This window comes from Macrobrachium nipponense, chromosome 13 (genome assembly GCF_015104395.2).
Source record: "Macrobrachium nipponense isolate FS-2020 chromosome 13, ASM1510439v2, whole genome shotgun sequence".
NCBI lineage: Eukaryota > Metazoa > Arthropoda > Malacostraca > Decapoda > Palaemonidae > Macrobrachium > Macrobrachium nipponense.
In genome coordinates, this window is record NC_087206.1 from 55,570,248 (window position 1) to 55,594,255 (window position 24,008).

Genomic DNA, 24,008 nt, shown 5'->3' on the forward strand with positions numbered 1-24,008 from the left:
GTGAAAGAATACCCAGAATTCCAGATGCCTTGGTAAAGGCAGAATTCGAAGCTAAATGTAGACTGAGTAGGTCGATCAATTCAGTTACTACGGCAGAATTGACGGCCTCTGTCTACTCTGAGGAACCTTTAGTCCTGGTCCTGACAAAGTCACTGCTGCAGACTTTCCAGTGTGACCTGTATGACTTTGTGGTTGCTAGGCGGAATTACAGGAAGCATGTCCTGGCCTACGCTTCCATCAGGCACGAGCCTAAGAAACTCATTAAGGCTTCGATCTGGGGACCCAAACTCTTCCCTGAGGACGTAGTTAATGGCATCATCAGTGAGGCAGCTAGGGCTAATCAGAACCTTCGTGTTCGCTGGGGCCTTCCCTTCAAGAGGAAGTTTGAGGCCTCTGAACCACAACCCAAAAATAGGAAGAGGGTCAGGAAGTATCAGCCCTTCCAGACCTCTCAGTCACAGACAGTGGTGCAAGCAGTCCCTGTCTCCCAGCTTCGTCAACCCTCGACTTCTAAGGCACGACCACAGCAGCAATTTGTCCTATTACAAAGTCAGCCAACTCAACAGCCCTCGAGTTCGGCTACATTCGTGACATCCCTGCCTTCAACGCTTCGTTTGAAACGCAGGGAACTTTTCCAAGCTACAATAGGCAAGCAAGAGGTACTAGATCAAGAGGAGCTTACCGGCACAGAGCTGGTTCCAGAGCTACCTCCAGGGGCAGAGGTTTCAGAGGAGGCAGAGGAAGTAAGACCTCAATCAACCAATGATCCTCTCCAGGTAGGTGGGAGACTGTACCTCTTCCGGGACCATTGGACCTTCAGTCCATGGGGGCAAAGTATAGTATCAAAAGGTCTGGGGTGGAGATGGATAAAAGGGCCTCTTCCACCAGTCAGATTTCACCAAATCCCAACGACAGACCTTCTAAATTATGCCAAAGACCTTATCCAGGAGAAGGCAATAAAGAAGGTCAGACACCTGAAGTTTCAAGGACGTTTGTTCACCGTGCCAAAGAAGGACACTGACAAACGAAGAGTGATTCTGGACTTGTCCCGTCTCAACTCATACATTCAATGTGACAAGTTCCGCATGCTAACCGTCTCGCAGGTACGGACCTTACTTCCCCGTTGGGCTGTCACCACCTCTATCAGTCTTACAGATGCTTATTATCATGTCCTGATAGTGAGAAACTTTTCTCCCTACCTAGGATTCAAAATAGGAAGACAGGCTTACTCGTTCAGAGTAATGCCATTTGGGCTCAATATAGCGCCCAGAATATTCACCAAACTGGGAGAGACAATAGTTCAGGAACTAAGAGCTCAGGGGGTTACGCTAGTAGCTTGCCTAGACGACTGGCTTATTTGGGCACCCAACGACGAGGAATGTCGCAGGGCAGCAGCCAAAGTAATAAAATTCCTAGAGTATCTGTGATTCCAGATAAACAAGGAAAAGTCCTGTCTCATTCCAGCGTCTTGCTTTCAATGGTTAGGAATCCAGTGGGATCTAACCACACACAAACTATCTCTTCCGCCAACTAAGTGCAAAGAGATAGCGAAAGCTACGAGACAATTCCTAAAAAACAGACGGGCTTCTCGTCGTATTAGGTTCACTTCAGTTTGCTTCATTAACAGATCTCTTGTTGAAAGCAAGACTGAAGGACATCAACCGGGTATGGCAGAAAAGAGCCAACAGCAGACTCAGAGACAAAATCTCTTTGATTCCGCTGATACTAAGGAAAAGACTACGTCCATGGACGACAATCAAGAGTCTTTCCAAGTCAGTTCCACTCCAATTTCCCCCGCCGTCTCTAGTAGTCCACACGGACGCCTCTCTGAGCGGATGGGGGGCTATCCTCAGCACAAGAAGGTTCAAGGAACATGGTCGACGGTATTCCACCAGCTTCATATCAACATCCTGGAAGCAATGGCCGTTTTCCTGACCCTAAAAAGACTAGCTCCGGCCAGGAACATTCATATCAGACTAGTCTTGGACAGTGCAGTGATAGTTCACTGCCTAAACAGAGGAGGCTCCAAGTCAAGCCACATAAATCACGTGATGATAGCGATCTTCTCGCTGGCAATGAAACATCATTGGCACCTGTCAGCTACTCACCTGGCAGGCGTACAGAATATCATTGCGTATTCTCTATCCAGGACAACTCCGCTGGAATCGGAATGGTCCCTGGACGCAAAATCATTCAATTGGATTTGCCTACAGATTCCGGGCCTTTACGTGGACCTGTTCGCCACGGAGTCCAACCACAAACTTCCATGTTATGTGGCTCCCAATTTGGATCCTCTAGCTCACGCCACAGATGCGATGTCCATAGACTGGAACAATTGGCAGAAGATTTACCTGTTTCCGCCAATAAACTTTTTGATGAAAGTTCTACATAAACTCAGATCTTTCAAAGCGCAGATAGCGTTGAATTGGTTTCCTCTTCTACTAGAGTTGAAACTTCGGCCCAGAAGGATTCCCAACCTAAAGCTGACTCAGGTGGTACAAACTCAGACTGTGTCAGCTTCCTTAAGAGTCCTAAATGCCCTAACTTTATGGACTTCATGAAGTTTGCGGCACAGAAAGATGCTAATATTGACCCGCTAAACACACTATTTGTCGAATCAGACAAAAGAGAATCGACACTCCGACAGTATGATTCAGCAGTGAGGAAATTAGCCATCTTTTTAAAAGAATCAGATGCTTAGACAATGACTACGAATATGGCAATTTCATTTTTTAGACCCCTGTTCGAAAAAGGCCTAGCCGCTAGTACTATTACTACGACTAAATCCGCCTTGAAAAAGATATTTCAGTCTGGCTTTAATATTGATTTAACAGATTCATACTTCTCGTCTATACCTAGAGCATGTGCTCGGCTGAGACCAGTAAATCGACCTCATACGGTCTCCTGGTTTTTAAATGAAGTACTCAAGTTAGCTTCAGATACTGATAATGAATCGTGCTATTATATAACCCTTCTCAAGAAAACATTTTTACTGAGCCTGGCCTCAGGTGGTAGAATATCAGAACTGTCGGCTCTCTCTAGAGAACCAAATCATATTGATTTCCTCCCGTCAGGAGAAGTTCTGCTTTTTCCGGACCTAAAATTCTTGGCAAAGAATGAAGACCCTCAGAACAGATGGTCCCCGTGGAAGATTGTCCCTCTTCCACAGGACCCATCATTATGCCCAGTTATTACACTAAAGTCTTATCTTGACAGGATTTCTAATAGGTCTTCAGGTCCTCTTTTTATTAGAGAGAAAGGTGGAACCATTTCCCTAAAAGGCATCAGACAACAAATTCTTTATTTTATTAAACAAGCTAATCCGGATTCAGTTGCTCAGGTACATGATATCCGAGCAGTAGCTACCTCAGTTAACTATTTTCATCATATGAACTTTGATGATCTCAAAAAGTATACGGGTTGGAAATCCCCGACAGTATTTAAACGCCACTATCTAAAGTCTCTAGAGGCCCTTAAATATTCTACAGTGGCTGCAGGAAACGTTGTCTTACCTGATACAGCTTAATTATGTAGTTTGTGAAGTTGGATATTATTAATTATCATTATTTTGACTATTATTACCTTTTGGTACTCCCTCTCACCTACCTCCCTTGCTTGTATTCCCTCCCTTCTTGCCTTCTTATATCGGACTGGATTGCTTATCAACCCACTCCTGTACTTGTACATAGTCTGTTATTCATATAACTGTATATTCATTAACTATGTTTACTTTCCTGGTGATGGTATGAACTTGGCCATATATGTTTTTTTACACTAATTAATCCTGTTTAGTTATTGTTAAACTTGGATTATTAAAACATGATGGTAAGGAAAAGTTTTATTTTCCTTTTATATATATAAATGTTTTAGTTCTTATTCTCAATCTCCCAAGCTTGTATGGCTGATTCTCTGTTACTATTTCACTGGGCGACACAGGCCAATCCCAGAAAAGGGATTTTGACAAAGGAAAAATCTATTTCTGGGTGAAGGCCTGTGTCGCCCAGTGAACCCAGCCCTCTCTTTTCCTTTCACCACCCTTTAGCTGGCCCAAGCTTGGTTGCTTATTCAGGAATGTAGAATCTTGGCAGAGGAAGTGGTGGCGAGCGGAGGGTGGCCGCTTTAACGGCTCCTCTCTGGTGAGGGCTTTTGAGAGAGGAGAGAACTAATTGGCTGGAGGTCTGTGGTAGTGGCATCCACTTGCCCCTGTTTTTATACCGACACCTGTGAAGATGATCGATCCAGAGGTAGTAACTCTGGTATTTCAAATGGCTTTTTTCTCTGGTATATTTAGCAATTATTTATACCTTGAAATGAGTGCAATAAGGTACATTTCACTGGGCGACACAGGCCTTCACCCAGAAATAGATTTTTTTTTTTGTCAAAATCCCTTTTATGGTGTTAGAAGTTTAGGGAGGCAGTGATAGTCTAATGAACTCAAGTGTTTCTGTTGGTCAAGCTTAGACTGAGTGTATTGTCCCTTAGGCCCTTGAGATTAGGCAGTTCCCGATGGTCATGTTGGAATTACTACTTCTTCAGCACAAGTCATCTACATCAGTGAGCAGTAGAGAACTGAAGGTCCTGCACACTCAACTTCTCCATACATGAGAGGCTACATAGCCACATGGGAGGTTCACCATTTCCCCTCCATACATGAGAGGTATAGAATACCACATGGGAGGTTCTTCATACTCAGACGGTACCTTGGACTCGACACCGACGGTATGGTACTTCCTCTGCAAGCATCCTCACCTACTGAGCTGGACAACCAGGTGAGGAGATTTGTTTTTACCTCCATGAATAAGAAGTATAGCTTATCACATGGGAGGTACTTCTGACTCAGATAGCTACCGTTAGACTCAGCAACTGACGTTGAAGTACTTTCTTTGGCAAACAAAATCCTCACTACTGAGCCGGTACAACCAGGAGAGGAGATTTGTTTTTACCTCCATGAATAAGAAGTATAGCTTATCACATGGGAGGTACTTCTGACTCAGACAGTACCTTAGACTCAACACTGATGTTGAAGTACTTTCTTTGCAAACATCCTCACCTCCGAGTTAGATAACTAGGTGAGGATACATGCTTTTATACATGGTAGGTTACTTATGAGTTACCTGGGTATGTTCCGTGGACAGGTCGGGCTGAATTAGATTGATCCCGCCTCCGAGTAAATGTTGTTAATCGGTCTAATTCAGGTGTTCAGGGAGTGTATTGCAATATGAAGTTTTCATAATAAAACTAATATTGTAATACTTACCTGAACACCTGAATGAGTCCCACCCTCTTCCCCACTTCAATTTGATAGTGAATGATTCAATTGAGGAGACAGGCCTCTGGTGGCCGGTATTTGCGGCAGCGTTGCCAACGGAACACAGGTAATCATTTGGACTAGATTTTACCTGAAGCGTTGGTAACACTGACAGTTAAAATTACCCACTTAGTGGGTAAATATGTGGGGATATAGTTGGGGCTGGTCAGTGACCAGGGCTAATTCAGGTATTCAGGTAAGTATTACAATATTAGTTTTATTATGAAAACTTCATTTTATTTTCAAAAATTGTGATATTTGAATTAAACATTTTATAGATATTTTGCTGTGTTTACATTAATATTAATACTATTATTATAGAATTACAGGCAGTCCCCGGGTTACGACGCGGGTTCCGTTCTTTAGACGCGTTGTAACCCGAAAATCGATGTAAGCCGGAACATCATCAAAAATCCTAAGAAAACCTTAGTTTTAATGCTTTGAAAGCATTGAAAACTATGTAAACTGCATTCTTATTGCATTTTTCATCAAAAAACCTTAAATATAGATTATTTTTCATTTTTGGTGTCATATTTCTTCTGCCAGATCAGCGTTGGAGGAGTCGTAACCCTGGAACATGCGTTGTAACCCGGGAAATAATTTCTGATGAATATAATTGAAAAGCGGCTTAACCTTGGAACGTCGTAAGCCGAACCCGTCGTAACCTGGGGACTGCCTGTAGTAAATCATTGTCACAAGCATTTTAGGGAGTGTATAGTATACATCTTACTATAATAGACGTTACGTCTGTCCGTCCGTCTGTCATTCAATCATGGCCAAACGGCTGGTCCGATGGGCATGAAACTTGGGACGGTTATGGTGGGGATCCCTAATTTGGTTTATAATGGGGTTTCAAGCAACCAAAGGTGCTGGAGGGGGTGGGGCGCCTTCCCTGAAATAGGGCTGGTTCAGCCCGTAGATAAAAACGATACCATTTATCATACCTAATTTTCGTTATACATAGTAAATAATATGGCTTTCGATTTTCGGTATACATACTAAATATGGCTCACTATTGAATACTGTGGGGGCAAGACATCATTGGCACAAAAGGGAGTTGGGGTTGGACAGGGTGTGATAGAGAGAGTGAGAGTGAGAGGGAGTGAGAGAGGGAGAGTTGAGGGGGTGTAAGAGAGAAGAAAGAGGATAAGAAACAGAGAGAGATTATTGGTTGCCATTCAGATTTACCCCGAGCAGCGCTGGGTTGGTCAGCTAGTAAGAGTAACAGCTGTAATCTAAGATGAATTAGGATGTTTTGGGATGATGGTGTGCAGTGTATTTTTGCTTATTAAATTATGTTAGTATGATAATTTAAGGTATATTTGAACTACTGAATTAGGCAATAAACTTTTAAATTAAACAGTAATAAGCAGTTTAGTTTAAGGGGTACAGGCAGTCCCCGGTTATTGGCAGACTCAGTTATCGGTGATCCGGTTTTATGGTGCTTATCTAGCACCATAAAATCAGCTATTTATGGCACCCTAGCGGGCCGAGTTCCAGTTATTGGTGCCATAAGGTGCTTATGGTGCGCCATAAGGATGCTTATGGTGCACTTATGCCAGTTATCGGCGCCATAAGCTTCATTATGGCACCATAAATCGCCAAGTTCCAGTTAATGGCGGTTTTTGCTTATTGGCACACCCCCGCAGATAACCAGGGACTGCCAGTATATAGTACAGTAGTGCCTCAGGTTACGAAATTAATCCGTTCCGAAGCGGCCTTCGTAATCTGATTTTTTCGTATCTAGAACTACGTTTAACATGTAAATTGCCCAATTTATTCCAAGCCATACAAAAACATCACAGTAAATTTTATATTGTTCCGATACGTAATACAAACCATCGGTCCTTTAACAATAGGAAGTAGCTAGCGGCAGCTGGAACGGTCGTAAGCTTCGAACAAGGGGAGAACGGTAGTTAACTGCTTGTCCGACAGTCGCGCGCCGCAACAAATCACTTTTGCTTTCGGCCGCGGGTGTGAAGGACGTGTTCGTCATCGCTCTCTGCCCGCTTCATCGTCGTATGCTTTGTTTATATTGTGTTTTCTACTAATGGTTTGTTTGACTTGAAAATGAAACTGTAAGTACACTGTTTTCATTTTCATTACTTAATTATGAACCAACATGGAGCTATCGCCGTAGATGCGGCGATTTCCTCTCTTTTCATGAATTGAACCCTTGAATTATGTTTCGATGCCGAGGGCGGGTGCGCTCGCGCCGAGTCATGTATTTTGGGCGGAAGTGTGTAATTGAAAAATGTAAGTACTTTTTTCATTAATTTTTTGCCCTCTGCGTTCGTTACCGAGAGCGTGATTGCGCTCGGCACGAGCCTTTTATTTTGTATGATAAAATGCAATGAAAGTGGATTCGCAATTGCAGTATTCTGTTTCGTTTTCATATTACTTTTCACTGCTTTGCGGGGGTAGGGGAAGCGAAGGTCTGCCAGGAAGTCGTCGGAAAGCTCTCCCGTGACTCCCTTGGTATCCGATTCTTCGTCTTCCTTCCTGCCCCCCGCTCAGCTTCCTCGTTGTATTTTGTATTTGGGGTCTTCCTTGCGTTCGGGGTGGGGCATGTCTTCCCCCCGTGCGTGAGGGAAACCCTCTTACTAATCTATCTATGCTACCGCAGGTGCTACATCCGTGGGAGACGACCTTGGACAGGTATGGACCACCGCGGCGGCAGGGCGTGCCTAGCATCCATGGGCTGCTGCAGCATCTAGCGAGGTCTGGGGCGGTCTTCACTACTACCACGGCCGCTTATGCTGCTCCCCCCCCCGCCTGGTCTACACTCCCCAAGCTGTGTCGGTGACGCCGTCTGCCGCTACTAGGGCCGCCGCCGTACCGAGGGGGGTTTGCCGCCGCCGCCTGTTTTCTTCGTGTTGCCTGCCCCAGACTTCCGCTGTTCCAGCAGCTCGCCCCTGGACCGGCCGCCAGTACCCAGGTTCCCGCTGGCTGCCGATGATTCTACGAGGCGATCGCTGTGCCTGCCGTACCTGCCGCTGATGTGATTCCTGCTGTTGGCTTGGCTGTCCCTTCTGGGTCTACCGCTGCCGCTGTTCCTGCCGCTCCTGGTTCCTGAGCCTGTCCATGCTGGTCCTGCCCACGGTGTGTCTTCCCCAGTTCCAGGTCCTTCCGGACAGGTGCAGTCGGGCCGTGTTGCTTCGGCAATAGCCCCGGCTCCGGCCTGGATGGAGGACCTGACGACTGTCCTGCTTGAGCTGACGAGGAAGAGGACGAAGAGGAAGCTGTCATCTTCGTCTTCATCGTCTGCTGCTGCCTCTTCCCCTTCGACTTCTAAGGCCCATAAGCCGAAGAAGAAGAAGGCTGCCTTCCCCCCTAAGAAGTCTCCTTCGGGAACTTCTAAGGGCCCGTCCCACCCCGGTGGGACGGGGGGGTCCTTCTGCTGGTCCTCCTCTCCTTCGGGGAGCGGGGCCCTCTCCCCTTCCGTAAGGAAGAGATAGACGGGGACCAGAGGAGTATCGGTTAGCTCTGGTACTTCCTCGCCTGGTGCTAGCGGCGATGCCGCTACGCCAGGTTCCGGCTCGGTCTCTCGTTCGCGAGAGATCCCGAGTGTACGTTCTCCCTCGGGAGACCGTGCAGCCAAGTTTCGGCGCCAGAGTTCGCTCGGCGCCAAGATGCGGCACGGAGCAGAAGGCTGGTGAGAGCCGCTCAGGTGACTCTCGCCAGGCCAGCGGCCGCTCTTGCAGCGACCAGCTGGTAACCCGGGTTTTCCCCCCTAAGAAGGCTCCTTCGGGACCTTCTAAGGGCCCGTCTCGCTCCGGCGATTCGGGGAGCTCTTCTGCTGGTCCTCCTGCTCCCTCGGGAACAGGGCCCGTCTCTTCTTCTACCAAGGAGAAGAAGACGGGGACCAGAGGAGTACCAGCTTCGGCTGGCACTTCCTCGCCTGGTTCTAGCGGTTCTGCCGCTAAACCAGGATCCGCCTTGGCTTCTTGTTAGCGAGAAGTACCGAGTGGATGGTCTCCCGCGGGAGACCGTCCAGCCAAGTCTTGACGCCCGAGCTCGCTCGCCGTCAAGACCGAAGCGCGGAGCAGAAGACTGGCGAGAGTCGTGCAGACGACTCTCGCCAGGCCAGCGGACGCTCTCGCAGCGACCAGCTGGCTGCTCGGGCTGACGTGACGGTCTCCGACCGGCCACGCGCTGAGGCGAGGAAGGGGTCCCCGCGGCCGTCGGTACCAGCCTCGGCTGGTACCAGCGGCTCGACGCGCCGAGAGGACGCTCACCGGTCTCACCGCGACAGCGAGCCTAGCAGGTCACCTGACCGCCGCTCCCACAGGGACCGGGCGGATAGGGGGACCAGCAGCAGCTGTCCTCTGGCACACGACGGATCGGGGCCGCTGTTCTCGGTTCCAGCCGTTTCCCTGGGAAACGGCTCGACTAGGCCTGCCAAAGTGGCGATCGCCCTGCAGCCCTCCAAGCCCGCTGGTTCTGCCAGCGAGCGAAAGAGGAGCGTCATGTCTTCCTCTCCCGTGCCTGCAACTTCCTCGGTTTGCACCAGGAAGAGCGAGGCACAGCGGGGTCTTCGTGAGGGCATACCCCGCACGATACCCGTCACGACGCCGTAAAGTACAGGTGTACATCGGACCGACCAGGACGTACGCGCAAGTGGCAGGAGGAATCCGAGAGGGGTCTATCGCAGTTCCTCCTCCTTAAGGGCGAGGTTCTCGGAATGCTCTTGTTCGAGGGGCTTGACGGTCCTACTCTGCAAGATGCTATGACTTCCGAGATCCAGAGGAACTTTGTCGAGGTTATGGCGCTGATTCGTCAGCGCAACGACCTTGGGGAAGGATTGCTGCTCCCACCAGCAGAGCCCACGTCTCTGCTCGAGTCGTTTTGGGGCCCGAGAGGGAACCCAAACCGACGGTGGGTCTGCCGCGATCGGAGCTTGTCGATTCTGTCTTGAACCAGAGTCTCTCGTCTCCGGACAAGAAGGCTCTCTCAGTTCTGGCCGGTCGATCAAGCTACTTCCACCTCCTCTACTGCGACAGCGGCGTTTCTACGTGTCTTCGGACACCGTATTTAAATACTCCTTCGGTCCTCCTGAGAGGTTTCGACCTCGACGAGGACTGGAATGAGTTGGAGGACGGTATCGGCTCTCTCCTGTCAGGTGTCGATCAGCCCCACCCAGACGACGTTCACAGTGGCGGCAGACCCTTACCTGCAGTGAGAGTTCGTAACCCTCCTCGGGAAAACGTTTTCTCCTGACGATACGTTTTCCCAGACTCTGAGAGGCCATCGCCGCAAGGCGATGGCTGCTCCTACTCTTCTCCAACTGCTAGTTCCACTGGGAAGGCGAGCGAGTATCCAATTCCTCCCCCATTCCCTCTCTCCTTACGGCTACGAGGGAAAGGGGAGGGATCCTACAGAGATTTCTCTGTAGGATCCCACGTTGGGGACTGCGCTACCGGGGGGACCTTCGGGTCCTACCTGACGTAAGCCCCGGTCGTTGAGGAGGGATCCTGCCCCATTCGCGATTTCTACGGGAATCGAGAGGACCACCAGCCGATATCGTTTGACGAATTCGGTGGGGGTTTCGCAGACTGCTTAGAATTCTACGGAATTTCTAGCGCATTCAGTGTGTTCGAGTTTTTTACGATCTCCAAACACTTAGGCGAGACCACGGTCCAAAGTGAGCAAGACGAGAATCCCCGATATGTTACACGATAATCGGGAACCTCGCCTATGCTCGAATTCCTGGAATTTCTAGCATTGGGAAGAAGACTGCTGCTGAAAGAAGACTATCTCACAGTAGGCAACCAACCTGGAATAGAGAAGAACGGACGGGAATATCCAGTTTGGCTTGAACTATCTTCTTAGTATTCTGTTCACCATTGAAGCTTTCCTTCGAGGAAGACTTCTCCTTCACTCTCTTTGATAGAGATCGAAGGTGGTCGATCTCCAATCCTTATTTTGTTTTCATGAAGGAAAGAATTTAGGATGGAGATCGTTGTTCAGAATCCTACAAATATACTACGTATATTAACCTCGCGACATGATTCTGCTAAGCCGTTGAATTGTCCGAGGGGTAGGCGCATATCCTAGTTTAATCTACGATTGCGACTTAGACGAGAAGTATTCTAATTGAACTGCAACTCGGGGTTGCCTGCAACCTCCCAGGAGTTTTCAGTTTCAATTTTATATACTTATGGTTTTGTCACGACAACACCATTTCAACTTTTATATTTACCGAAATTCGTTTCGCCTAAATATAATTGCTCGAGCATATCTTTTATGCTCGGTGGCTCTAGCCGAACGCATTCCTTCGTGGAATAATGGATTACCTGGCAACTCAGGATGACGAGTCAGCGAGAGCTCAGGCTCAGCTACTGCGTATTGAACTGCCTGATAGCAGCTCAGTATCAGCTGGGCCTCCGAGATGCACGGTCAGTTATGTCTCTCTCTCCCCTGCTTTGATTGACTACCGAACCGTATCTCTGCCCAACAATCATAGACTTAGGTCTCTGATTAACGGGGATTCTCGCAATAATGAAGGACCATCTACTGCTGTGACGATAGATTTCATCGCCTTCGACATTGCGAGAATTTTCAACAGAGATATCTCTTGACTCTTTCATCTTTCTGTTTACCGCACGGTAACAGAAGTCTGTACAAGTCTCCCGCTGCATCGCACTGCGATAATGCGAATGATTTTGCAGACATCTGAGTTTGTCTTCAAAATATCTCATATTCGTAGGTGTACAATTGTTCATTGTTCAACCCGAAGTTAACAGATGTGTCAAAAGACATCGCCTACTCTCCGACCTGACAGCTCTACTTCCAAATGTTTCAGCCCATGAGAAGCAGTTCTTTTGCAGGAGGCTTTCCATTTCCCCTGTGTTTTCATTACTGAAGAACGCCCCGCTTTCATTGCAACTACGACTTCTCACCGGACAGCAATGAAATAGCGGTTAGCGTTTTCAGTCATTTGTAAGCACAGGTTATGAATCTTGAGAATCTTCTCTCGATTCGTCTGTGAAGACGTAGGTTGCATTCAATATCTACCTTCGTCTTCAATGGTACATAGTGTTGTTTCTCCTTAGCTGAGATTCAACAACTATGAGATGTTTTGCCTTCAGGGACCTCGGTCTCTAGAAGGCAATTGACTTTCGCCTATTGGGCACATGCCTTAAGAGAATCATCACCTCGCTGTCCGGCATTGGTGACAAACAAATACATTATTTGTTTGGTCTCTCGGCATAACCCTTTAAAGGCGAAGGTCACGTGACTTACTCGGATCCTTGGACAACTTGCCTCCTACCGAACGCAGTCAGTCGGCAGCTGTCAGAGCGCCCAAGTCAGTTACGAACTACGCTGTTGACTTAGTTCGGTTGTTACAGAGCAATCATTACTTCGTTTTAATAGCTTGTACAGTAACCCATACCATCGACACCCACCATGGAGTGTCGGTGTCCTATCCACTACCGAGAACTTCGCTGCATGGGGATAGGAGGATGCGAGAGACTTCGTGGCAAACGGACAGACCTCTTGCAAACAGGAACAAGTTCTTGCTTGCTGGTACGAAGAGATACGCTTGCCTCTCTCTTAGTACTCGGCCCAGAGGTCTGACCATTGATCCTGCGGTGCACACCCCGATCAATCGGACAGAGGCTTGGATCCCTCCCTCGCTCTTACGACCAGGGAGGCATTCCAGGGATGGACGAACACCAGTCTGTTCATCAAAAGACTCAGATTCCTCCCACCAAGAAGTGAGTCTTCCTATTGTTAAAGGACCGATGGTTTGTATTACGTATCGGAACAAATGACAATTTGTCGAAAATTGCATTTTTCCTAACTATACAAACCTGAGGTCCTTTACATATAGTCCCTCCTCATGCCACCCCTCACTCTGCGTATTTTGCATGGGCCAAAAGCAAAAGTGATTTGTTTACCTCCACTGTCGGACAAGCAGTTAACTACCGTTCTCCCCTTGTTCGAAGCTTACGACCGTTCCAGCTGCCGCTAGCTACTTCCTATTGTTAAAGGACCCCAGGTTTGTATAGTTAGGAAAAATGCAATTTTCGACAAATTGTCATATAAAGCTAAATTGACCAATAAACAATGAAATACAATAATTAGGCCCATTCAATACCTAACCTAACCGTGACTGTACTTGTAAATAAAGTGTATTAGTGTACAGGGTACAAGAAATACTGTACGCACATGTACGTATGTATGTATAGTAAAATGTGGAACCTTACCTTTCAAGTGAGGTGATGTCCAAAAGTGGTGACAGAGGAGGAGGACAAATGGCAGAAAACATGAACACTTAACTTTACGAAATACATTAAAAAATGACAGAAAACAGTAACACTAAACTTTATGAAACACATTAACAAATGGCAGAAAACATTAACACTTGATTATCTCCATCTTTGTCTCCATAGAGAGCATCCTCTTCTTTCTGTGAACTTCAGCAACATTCTTGGGACCCATGGCTAATAACGTAAGTAATTAAGTTCACACACAACATGATGAAGTAACTTACAGTACAATGAAAGCGAAATCACTAACACGAATTTACGTTAACCAACGAAATCTATGTGAGCAAACGAATTCCAGGTGTTTACGATAACGCTGCTGCAACGAAATGGTGAAGGAACGCCTTTACATAGAGGCATGATGGGACAGATGCTGACCAATAGGAGAGCAGGATCTTACGGCGGTGACTAGCATCAGGAACCAATGGGAGAGTGGGAGGATGGTGGCAAGTCTACTGATTATGTTATTTAACTCTGAACTTATTTAATTGTGATTTGTGTAATGTTTTAAGAAAAGGCAAGGTTAGGGTAAACTGTTGGCCGAGAATGGACTAATCTGTTTTCAGTTATTTCTTATGGAAGAAATTATTTGGAACTCAACGGAATCACATCTCAATGCTTCTTCGAAATGGATTAGTGTTGAAGACCATGGTTCTACTGTATCTTGGCTTATAATAGTACTGCATTGTTTTGGTATGAATATATGTATTACTTGATTTCTGAATTATGAGAACACCTTTCTCAAAAATTATTGCTTTTTCAGGTTCTAGAGTACTGCGTACCTGAATATTCAAGAATGGTCTTTATATTGGCATAAAGATGCAGAATGATTTAGCTGAAGGAGAAACCATGGCTGCTCACACACCCCAAAAATTACAAGACAAGTGTCTTGATGCTGTAGCTCTTTCTATCTTAAAGAAAGCATTCCCATGCTCCATAAAACACCTTACTTCAGTTTATGAAGCACCTAGTTTTTCAGTGCATGATGTATCCTTCATTGACAGTGGTAAATGATGTTCAGTACATTTCTAGTTACTTTGTTTAAAAACTGGTAAAGTTGTTTTTTTCATATGTAATTTTTCAAATATTTTTTTCATCAGTATGAATTGTAGCTTAAACAGTCATTTCACTAGAGTACCCACCTTTGTAAGACTATGCAGTGGGATGCCTTCTGCTATTATAATAATGTCTGTGATCTTATTTTTGTACATGAACTTTCCTGTCAGATATATACTTAGCTTACGTCTCTGACGTCACGACAGAATTCAAAACTCGCGGCACACGCGACAGGTAGGTCAGGTGATCTTACCTTACCCGCCGCTGGGTGGCAGGTGTAAGAACTAATCCCACTTTCTTGTCAGATTTTCTCTGTCGCCCGGCCTGACAACACCTGTTGTTAGGTCCTCGCGATAGTTGGATTTATTTCTCGTTGCCTGGATTCTTTGGACTGACTTTTTTGGTGAAGTACCTTTTTCCGTTGGCTTGGCATACGCTATTTTGGACTGGTTTTTTGGATTTTCTCTGGATTTTTCTTGTGATGGCTGATTCTGATGTTAAAAAATCTACCATGTTTCGAGTGTGCTCTGTGAATGTAAAGTGAGGCTACCTAAAGCATCGGTAGATCCTCACAATGTATGTATGGGCTGTAGAGGTAATGAATGTTCTTTCAATAACCCGTGTAAGGAGTGTGAAAGATTGGATGAAGATGGATGGAAGTCTCTTTCTTCCTATTTAAGGAAGTTAGAGAAAGATAGGGTCCTTAAGGCTTCTTCAAGAAGCTCAAGTAGATCGCGCATTAGCGAACTTGAAGTAGAGAACCCTGCTGTAGAACTAGTACCTTCTCCAGTTTCAGCCCCTGCTCCCAGCATCGAACCTGAAGATTCGCATTAGGCAAGGGTGGGCCTCCATGAGGGCCACGATTCGTAGCATGGAGAGCAAAATACGCTCTTTAGAAGGTAAGAGTGATAGTGCCAGTGAATTGTGCAGTGCCCCTAGTGCAGTGGAGGGTGTGTCTGACCGGCTCACTAATGCTTCCAGGCCTAGACCTCTTCCAGACTCCCAGACCCAGTGGAGGAGGAAAGTCAACAGCAGCAGGAAGGTTAGGGAGAACCCCCACCGGTCAGACGTCCCCTCGGCAGATCCTGTTTTACGTTCCCATGCTGCCTTGGATCGAGCCAAGAAAGAAGTATTGCTCCAGTGCTTCTCTTCGTCGTCTTCGCCCTCTCCTAAGCGCGGATGGAGCGCCTCGGAAGCCTCGCGCCCTCTCAAGAGAGCCTGGAAGGCGCCTTGCGCCCTTCCCTCCAGCCCTGAATACTCCTCGGAAGAGCCTGAGGTAGAAACCAAGAGATCCAGGAGATCGCAAGAGCCCTCTTCTCCTTTTCACCCTCGAGCCTCGTCCCCAGTTGAAGCTTTGGAGAGATCGCCAGCGCGTATCTTAGCAGGTCTGCAGGTGCAGATTTCGGCTCTGGCGGACTCCTTGGCAGGGAGTTCTCGCCGTCGGAAGGACGTCTCGCTCCCGGTGAAGAAGTCTAAGAGGGACCGCGTGGATATCTCGCCTCCTGCAGGAAGGTACCAAGAGCCTCACAGCCGCTCTTCTTTTGATCAAGAGCATGATAGGGACTACTCTCTGAGTAGGCACTTTTCGCCCCTGAGCAGGCGCCAAGAGCCTGGGAAACTTCTAGCGTTGAGCAGGCGCTCTTCTCCTGGTAGCCGCTCGTCCAGAGTCAGACACTTGGAACAGGACAGACTTTTCACTTCAAGCAGGCGCTCTTCGCCAAGGATCCGTTCTCCTCCTGGCAGGCGTCAAGAGCCTGACAGGCGCCAGGATCCTAGTAAACACCAGGAGTTTGGTAGGCGCACCTCTCCAAGCAGGCGCTCTTCTCCAGGAAGCCCCTCTCCCTTGGACAGGCGCTTGGAGCCTGGTAGGCGCATTTCACCCGACGTTCGCTCTTCGCCAGAGACCCTCTCTCCACGTGGCAGACGCTGAGAAGCTAGTAGGCGCCAAGAACCCAGTAGACACTGATCGCCGAGCAGGCGCCCTTCCCCAGGTAGTCGCTCCCCTCTGGACAGGCGCACAGAGCTTCGTAGGTGCTACCCGTATGGTAGGCGCTCTTCGCCTGAGAGCCTCTCTCCCCGTGGCAGGCGCCAAGAGCCTGGCAGGTGCTCTTCTCCTGGCAGGCGCTCCCCGCTGGGCACGGCTTTAGGACAAGACAAGCGCGCCTCTTCTAGTAGGTGCTCTCCTAGTAGGCGCTCTCCTAGTAGGCGCTCTCCTAGAAAGAGCTCTCTGCCAGGCAGCCGCTCTTCGACGGATAAGCGCCCTTCTTCTGAAGAGGATCAAGAGGCAACGGATGAAGAGTTGACCAAGGATTCTTTGGTCTCTTCATACAAGAGGCTTACAGACCTCCTGTTGCAAGAATTTGGAGACGCCCTTTCTGCTGTTGCTCCTCCTTCACCTCCTTCTTTGTTTTCGACGGCGAAGACAACCAAAACTTCTTCGTACGTCAAAATGAAGCCCACCATCTCGATGAAGAAGGCCCTTAAAGGTTTTGGCGATTGGTTGGTCTCCAAGGAGGAGAAAGGAAAGACCGTGTTTTCTTTCCCGCTTTCCAAGCTGACGGGAAAGATGGGCTTTTGGTACGAATCAGGGGAGCCTTTGGGCCTGGTTCTTCCCTCATCTGGGACTCGGACTTCTCATCGTTGGTGGATTCCGCTCGTCGCTCGGCTCTTCTTTCAGCAAAGACAACGTGGGGAATGAGTGAGTTGGACCACCTTCTGAAGGGAATGTTCCCGGTCCTCGAAGTATTTAACTTCTTAGACTGGTCCCTGGGAGTTTTAGCAAAGAAGACTCAATCCCAGGTGTCCCTTTCACCCGAAGATCTACATTGTGTCCTGTCTTGTATGGACAAGGCAGTGAGAGACGGTTCTGGCGAGGTAGCTTCTCTTTTCGGAGCTGGAGTTATCAAGAAGAGGGCAGTGTACTGCTCTTTTCTAACTAAAGCAGTTTTGCACGCGCAGAGGGCTTCTCTGTTGTATGCTCAGCTCTCACCTCAACTGTTCCCGAAGAAAATTATCCAAGACATCTCGAGTGCCCTCTCAGCAAAGGCCACGCAGGATATGTTGGCCCAATCAGCTAGGATGCCTCGGACATCCTTCCAAGCTAAACCCAAGAAGGAGGCACCGGCAAGACAGGAGCCCTTTCGAGGAGGCCCTCCTTCCCGTTCCTCCTCTTCTAGAGGAACAAGACCTCCTAAGAGAGGAAGGACCTTCTCTTGATCTATTAGATCGAAGAAGTAGCACTCATGTCCTCCAGACTACAGTAGGTGCCAGACTACTGAGATTCTCAGACGTCTGGGCCCAGAAGGGGGCGGACAACTGGTCCCTCTCAATCGTCAGGAAGGGGTACCTCATTCCCTTCATTTCAAGACCTCCCCTGACCACAACACCAAGGGAGTTGGTGGCCAAGTACAAAGACCCTCACATGAACCAAGCCCTTGCTCTAGCAGTAGAGCTTATGCTGGAGAAGGAAGCTATAGAGCTAGTGAAAGAGCCTCTTTCTGCGGGTTTTTACAACTGCCTCTTCCTAGTTCCCAAAACCTCAGGAGGATGGAGACCGGTTCTGGACGTAAGCGCCCTGAACGTCTTTGTGAAGAAGAGAAAGTTCGCCATGGAGACGACATCTTCAGTTTTAGCAGCTCTTCACCCGGGGGACTGGATGGTGTCACTAGACCTTCAGGACGCTTACTTTCACGTGCCGATCCATCCTTCTTCACGGAAATTCCTAAGGTTCATGTTGAAAGGAGAAGTTTTCCAATTCAGGGCCTTGTGCTTCGGCCTCTCGACAGCCCCCCAAGTTTTTACAGGGCTCATGAAAAATGTAGCACAGTGGCTACATTTGGAGGGAGTGAGGGTTTCCCTATACTTGGACGACTGGCTTATCAGAGCCAAATTGAAAGAGAGATGTCTGGAGGACCTTCACAAGACGTTGACCCTGGCAAGTTCTCTGGGACTATTAGTGAACTTCGGAAAATCTCAGTTAATCCCCAGCCAAGATTGGATCTATCTGGGGATTCGGATGGTTTCTCCCGATTTTCGGGCGTATCCCTCTCCAGAAAGGATAACCCGTTGTTCAGAGAAGGTCGCAGCCTTTCTAGAGAAAGATGTATGCATAGCGAGGGAGTGGATGAGTCTGTTGGGGACGCTCTCCTCGCTGGAGCAATTCGTTTCTCTAGGAAGGTTGCCTGACTGCTACAGTTCTTTTTGAACCGGAACTGGAACCGCAGATCTCAAGATCTAGAATTCCACTTCAAGATCTCGAACGAGATAAAGAAGGATCTCCTCTGGTGGGCAGACCCTCTTCGCTTTGCAGAAGGTATATCCCTGCACATGCCAAACCCCAGCCTAGTGTTGTTTTCAGACGCGTCGGACACAGGTTGGGGAGCGACGCTCGGTTCAAGAGAAGTGTCAGGCACCTGGGAGGGGGAGCAGGTGTCCTGGCACATCAACAAAAAGGAGTTGATGGCGGTTTGGTTAGCCCTAAAAGCTTTCGAGTCCCTCGTCTGGGATGCAGCGGTTCAGATCAACTCGGACAACACCACAGCCCTGGCTTACATCAGGAAGCAGGGGGGGACTCACTCCTTCTCCCTGTACGAAACAGCAAGGAAGCTTCTTCTGTGGTCGGAGGAAAGGAGGATAAGACTCCTCACCAGATTCGTACAGGGAGAAAGAAATGTCAGAGCTGACCTTCTGAGCAGGAAAAACCAAGTCCTTCCCGCAGAGTGGACTCATCACTCAGACGTGTGCCAGGAGCTGTGGAAGACGTGGGGCAGACCTCATTTGGATCTATTCGCGACCTCCAAGAACGCGAGGATAGACCTTTACTGCTCCCCGATCTCAGACCCGAGAGCAGTAGCGATAGATGCTTTTCTGCTGGATTGGAAGCACCTAGATCTTTATGCATTCCCTCCTTTCAAGATTCTGGGAGAGACGCTAAGGAAATTTGCAGCATCGGAAGGAGCAAGAATGACATTGATAGCTCCGTTCTGGCCTGCCCAAGACTGGTTCACAGAGGTACTGGAATGGTTAGTAGACATTCCAAGATCCCTGCCACTAAGGATCGATTTGCTCAAACAGCCCCACTTCGACAGGTATCACAAGAACCTCCCCGCTCTCAGTCTGACTGGATTCAGACTGTCAAGAGTCTTGTCAGAGCAAAGGGTTTTTTGGCAAAGACTGCAAGGGCTATTGCCACTGCAAGAAGACCTTCTACCATCAGGGTCTACCAGTCGAAGTGGGATGTCTTTCGACGTTGGTGCAGGAATCAGAAGTTTTCCTCCTCCTGTACCTCTGTGACCCAAATAGCAGACTTCCTTTTCCTGAGGGAAAAATGCGGTCTGGCGGTCTCAACCATAAAGGGTTATAGGAGCATGCTATCCTCAGTGTTCAGGCACAGGGGATTGAACATCTCGGAAGATAAAGATCTCCATGACTTGATAAGATCTTTCGAGACTACTAAGAAAGTCTCTAATTTGACACCAAGCTGGAACCTCGATGTAGTCTTGCTTTTCCTGAGGTCTTCGAGATTCTAACCACCTCAATCAGCCTCATTTAGAGACCTTATGATGAAGTCCCTGTTTCTCATGGCGTTGGCTTCGGCTAAGAGAGTTAGTGAGTTGCAAGCCTTAGAAGGAAGTGTAGGATTCAAAGGAGACTCCGTGATTTGTTCCTTTCTTCCTTCTTTCTTAGCCAAGAACGAAAACCCCTCCACTCCTTGGCCCAGGAGTTTTGAGGTAAAAGGCTTATCCTCTCTTGTCGGAGTAGAAGCAGAGAGGACTCTTTGCCCTATAAGAAGCCTTAAGTTTTATCTCCAGAGAAAGAAAAAACTTAAGGGCAACATGGACAACCTCTGGTGTTCTGTAAGAGATCCCAGTAGGCCTTTGTCAAAAAATGCTCTGGCATTCTTTATTAGGAACTTAATAAAGGAAGCTCACATGGCATGCAATCAAGACCATTATAAGCTTCTGAAAGTCAAGGCGCATGAAGTGAGGGCCATCGCCACGTCGTTGGCTTTCAAGAAGAATATGTCGCTGCAGAATCTCATGAAAGCGACTTTTTGGAGATGCGACTCGGTCTTCGCCAACCACTACCTGAGAGACGTGAAAATTATGTATGAGAAGTGCTTTGGGTTAGGCCCATACGTATCTGCGGATTCAGTGCTGGGGCAGGGAGCTGAAGCATATCCTTTTTAAATTTTTCCCCTTTGGTTTTTGGCTTGTGTTTTTATGGTTGTATGGAAGAAGATGCAGGTAGGCATCTCTTTCAGTCGTATTACTAACAATTAGTACTTTGGTTAGGTGATCTGAGTTTTGCTTGAGCTCCTTGCAATGGTAGTGGACAGGTTCTGTCATATAAGTGGGCGGATTCCCTGTGACAAGATCCTAACTGGATTCTACCAAGTAAGCGGAGACAGTTCCCATTGGTAGACCCAAAGAGTTTTTTCAGCTGTAGGTCACGCCCTCGCTGTAGCTCTTCAGGCAACGCAGACTAATAGACAGTAACTATGAAGTCTTCTGCCTAAAACAGGTAAGAACCAAGGTTTTTAGATCCTATAACATGTGTTGTTTCCCCTTTCTTTGTACTTGAGTGTCTCTTTCCCTCCACCAAGGGTGTCAATCAGCTAAGTATATATCTGACAGGAAAGTTCATGTACAAAAATGATATTGTTAGTATACAATAAAGTTTTGTACATACTTACCTGGCAGATATATACGATTGATGGCCCACCCAGCCTCCCCTCAGGAGACAGGTGGAAGAGAAAATTTGACAAGAAAGTGGGATTGGTTCTTACACCCGCCGCTGGGTGGCGGGTAAGGTAGATCACCTGACCTACCTGTCGTGTGTGCCGTGAGTTTTGAATTCTGTCGTGACATCAGAGACGTAAGCTAAGTATATATCTGCCAGGTAAGTATGTACAAAACTTTATTATATACTAACAATATCATTTTGTACCTACACAAATACAAACCTTTGTTCTTTATGTAGGATTAACTTGAGAACATGAGGTGGAACAGCCCTTTAACTTTAAGACAAGGTTGTCAACTATTGACAGGTTGGGTGAAGCCCTGCCCAGTTGTCGTTATGCAACCCACTTTGCTTCCAGCCACCATCATGTATAGATAGATATCTCTGCTGACTCTTCTCCCAATTTACTGTCTGGTTTCTTGCACGCTTCTCTGTTTTGTTTATGCAGTATTGCCTGTATGACCGTTGAGTTTTGTTTGAATAAAGATATCTGAAACCCCTCAATCAATGAAGTCGACCACCTTGGAGAGGAAGCCTCAGGTTTTCATACTGTACGGTCCAGGAAAGGACAGGCCATGTAATAGGTTACTTTTCTTCATCAGGGTAGACCAGCATACCCTCTGTGCCTCCTGCTGGATGCATGCATGTAACAAATCAAGTCCTCATTTGGAGTGCCATGTCTCGCCATCTGAACGATGGAACAGTGGGCAAAGTTTGCCCGGAAGAAGAAGAAGAGAGGTTTTCCTGGAGTCATCAGATTGTCATACTCTGCCTGTGATAATGAAGATCCTCTTTGGTACTTTTCTTCCATCTGCCAAACTTGTACTCACTGTTGTTACTCCTTTGGGAGTAGTTTCCCCCTCGCCGAATCCTACTAAACATTTGGTAGAGAGCCATTGAGGGAGGAGAGAGGACGTCCACCCTGGCCTCTCACCTTGAGCTCTTTTTGTTCTGAGGGAAAGTTGTCCTCTTGAAGGGAAGAGCTCTTACCTAACCTGACCTTTTTTTCAGGTGCAATGGAAGATGAGAGGCTCAGAGCTGTGGAACCTCCATAGGCATCTTAGATGAGTCAAGTGTTTTGTACCTTATTGACCACCTAAAGGCAATGAAGTGGTATCCTGTGACTGCTTCTACCAGTCGAGACTGTGACCATCAAAGTCATACGACCTTGACTGGTTATCAGGACTGCCCCCACCTTCTTGGTTGCTCCCCACATCTTTTTGGTGATGTATCCTCAGGTGTTGCCTTTGGCCATGTTTCTGGGGGAGGTCTTCCTCCACTTACTGTCTTTGGTACTAACCTTGGCTGTTTGGGGAAGAAGTTGAGGAAGAAGAGAAGGAAGTTGTTATCTTCGTCTTTATTGTTGAGTGCAGTCACCTCCTACCCTTCTTCCAAAGCTAGTAAGTGGAGGAAAAATAGTCTTGTCAGGCTTCCAGTTGTCAATCCTTTGCTGCAGAGAGGACTGAGAGGCTCTTACTAGTGGTACCGTGAATACTGCTGCACCTGTTAAATTTAGCGCAAGGATGCAACTGCCACCTGGGGTTCTCTAGACACTGGTGTACAAGTACTGGTCCTCCCAGGCCAGCAAAAGTTCCCAGTCTGCAGATCCAGGCCCATCTGTCAGCATGGCCCAGCAAGAGAAGGTGAAATGAGAGTAGGCAAGTGCTCTTTCATCCCACTCTCACTCTCCAAAGAGAGTGGCAAAGTGGCCCCAAAAAAGTGACTTTACCTGCCCGGCCTGGGCACCTAGACCTAGCAAGAGTAGGTACCCTGTTCAGTCTTCCCTTCCTGTAGAAGTTCTGGATTCTTGGAAGGGTGGAGCATGACGCTCTAGGGACAACCCCCACCCTCATTTGGGTGAGCGGGACCGCTCTCACTGACTCGTGTTGATGTCAGAGCAGGTTGACAACCACCTATGGCCTCGCTCACCTGGCAAGACTTCAGTCTTTTCCAAGTTGGGCAAGGGTACTTTTGATCCCTTACTTGTCCCTACTTGTCCCCTCCACTTCCTGGGTGGTTTACCAGGAGCTAGACAGGCCTGGAGTTCAAGGCCAGGACTATTCTTAGTTCTATCTCAGCCCCACCATGGAGGTTTACATACCTGGATCGGTTCTCTTACTGGACAGATTGTATGCTTGATAGGTAGAGGTGTCACTGGTGGGCTCTGGCAAGTGCCCCTGTCCTGCAACTCAGGAGGACTGGGAACTTGAGGGACCCAAGGGTCCTATATCCCAGGACTTGGATGCCCCCGAGTTGCAGAGGCAATTTGTGGAGATCATTAAATTGATCCGTCATTTCACTGATTTTGAGGAAGAGACTGTGGCTTGTTCTGCAGACCATTCTTCAGCCATGAAGTCTTTATGGGGGCTGCAGAAGGAACCCAAGGCTCTGATCGACCTGCCATGGTTGAGACTTGCTGACAGGGTTTTAGACCTGGTGAATTTTCTTGTTTCTGAGAAAGAAAATTATCTGGTATAGCCAGTCCAATAAGTTACATCGTCTGCCTCTGGCTTGTCAGAAGAAGCATTACATTCCATAGGTAGAGGAATAGCCTCTAGGTTAGCTCTACTCTCGGCTCTCAGAGCTGCCTTCCTCTTCTTATCCTTGTCTAGTTTCTCTGAATGAGACTT

General features: G+C 47.8%; 1 protein-coding gene across 1 annotated transcript in view; it reads left to right on the plus strand.

Annotated features, from left to right (window-relative positions):
- The window catches only part of LOC135225793 (uncharacterized), a 109,630-nt gene that overhangs the window by 18,170 nt on the left and 67,452 nt on the right, over positions 1-24,008 (plus strand). Inside the window, exon 2 of the mRNA XM_064265273.1 lies at positions 14,345-14,587. Coding sequence (XP_064121343.1) covers positions 14,401-14,587 — 187 coding nt within the window. The 5' untranslated portion in view covers positions 14,345-14,400. The remainder of the gene's footprint in view (positions 1-14,344; positions 14,588-24,008) is intronic.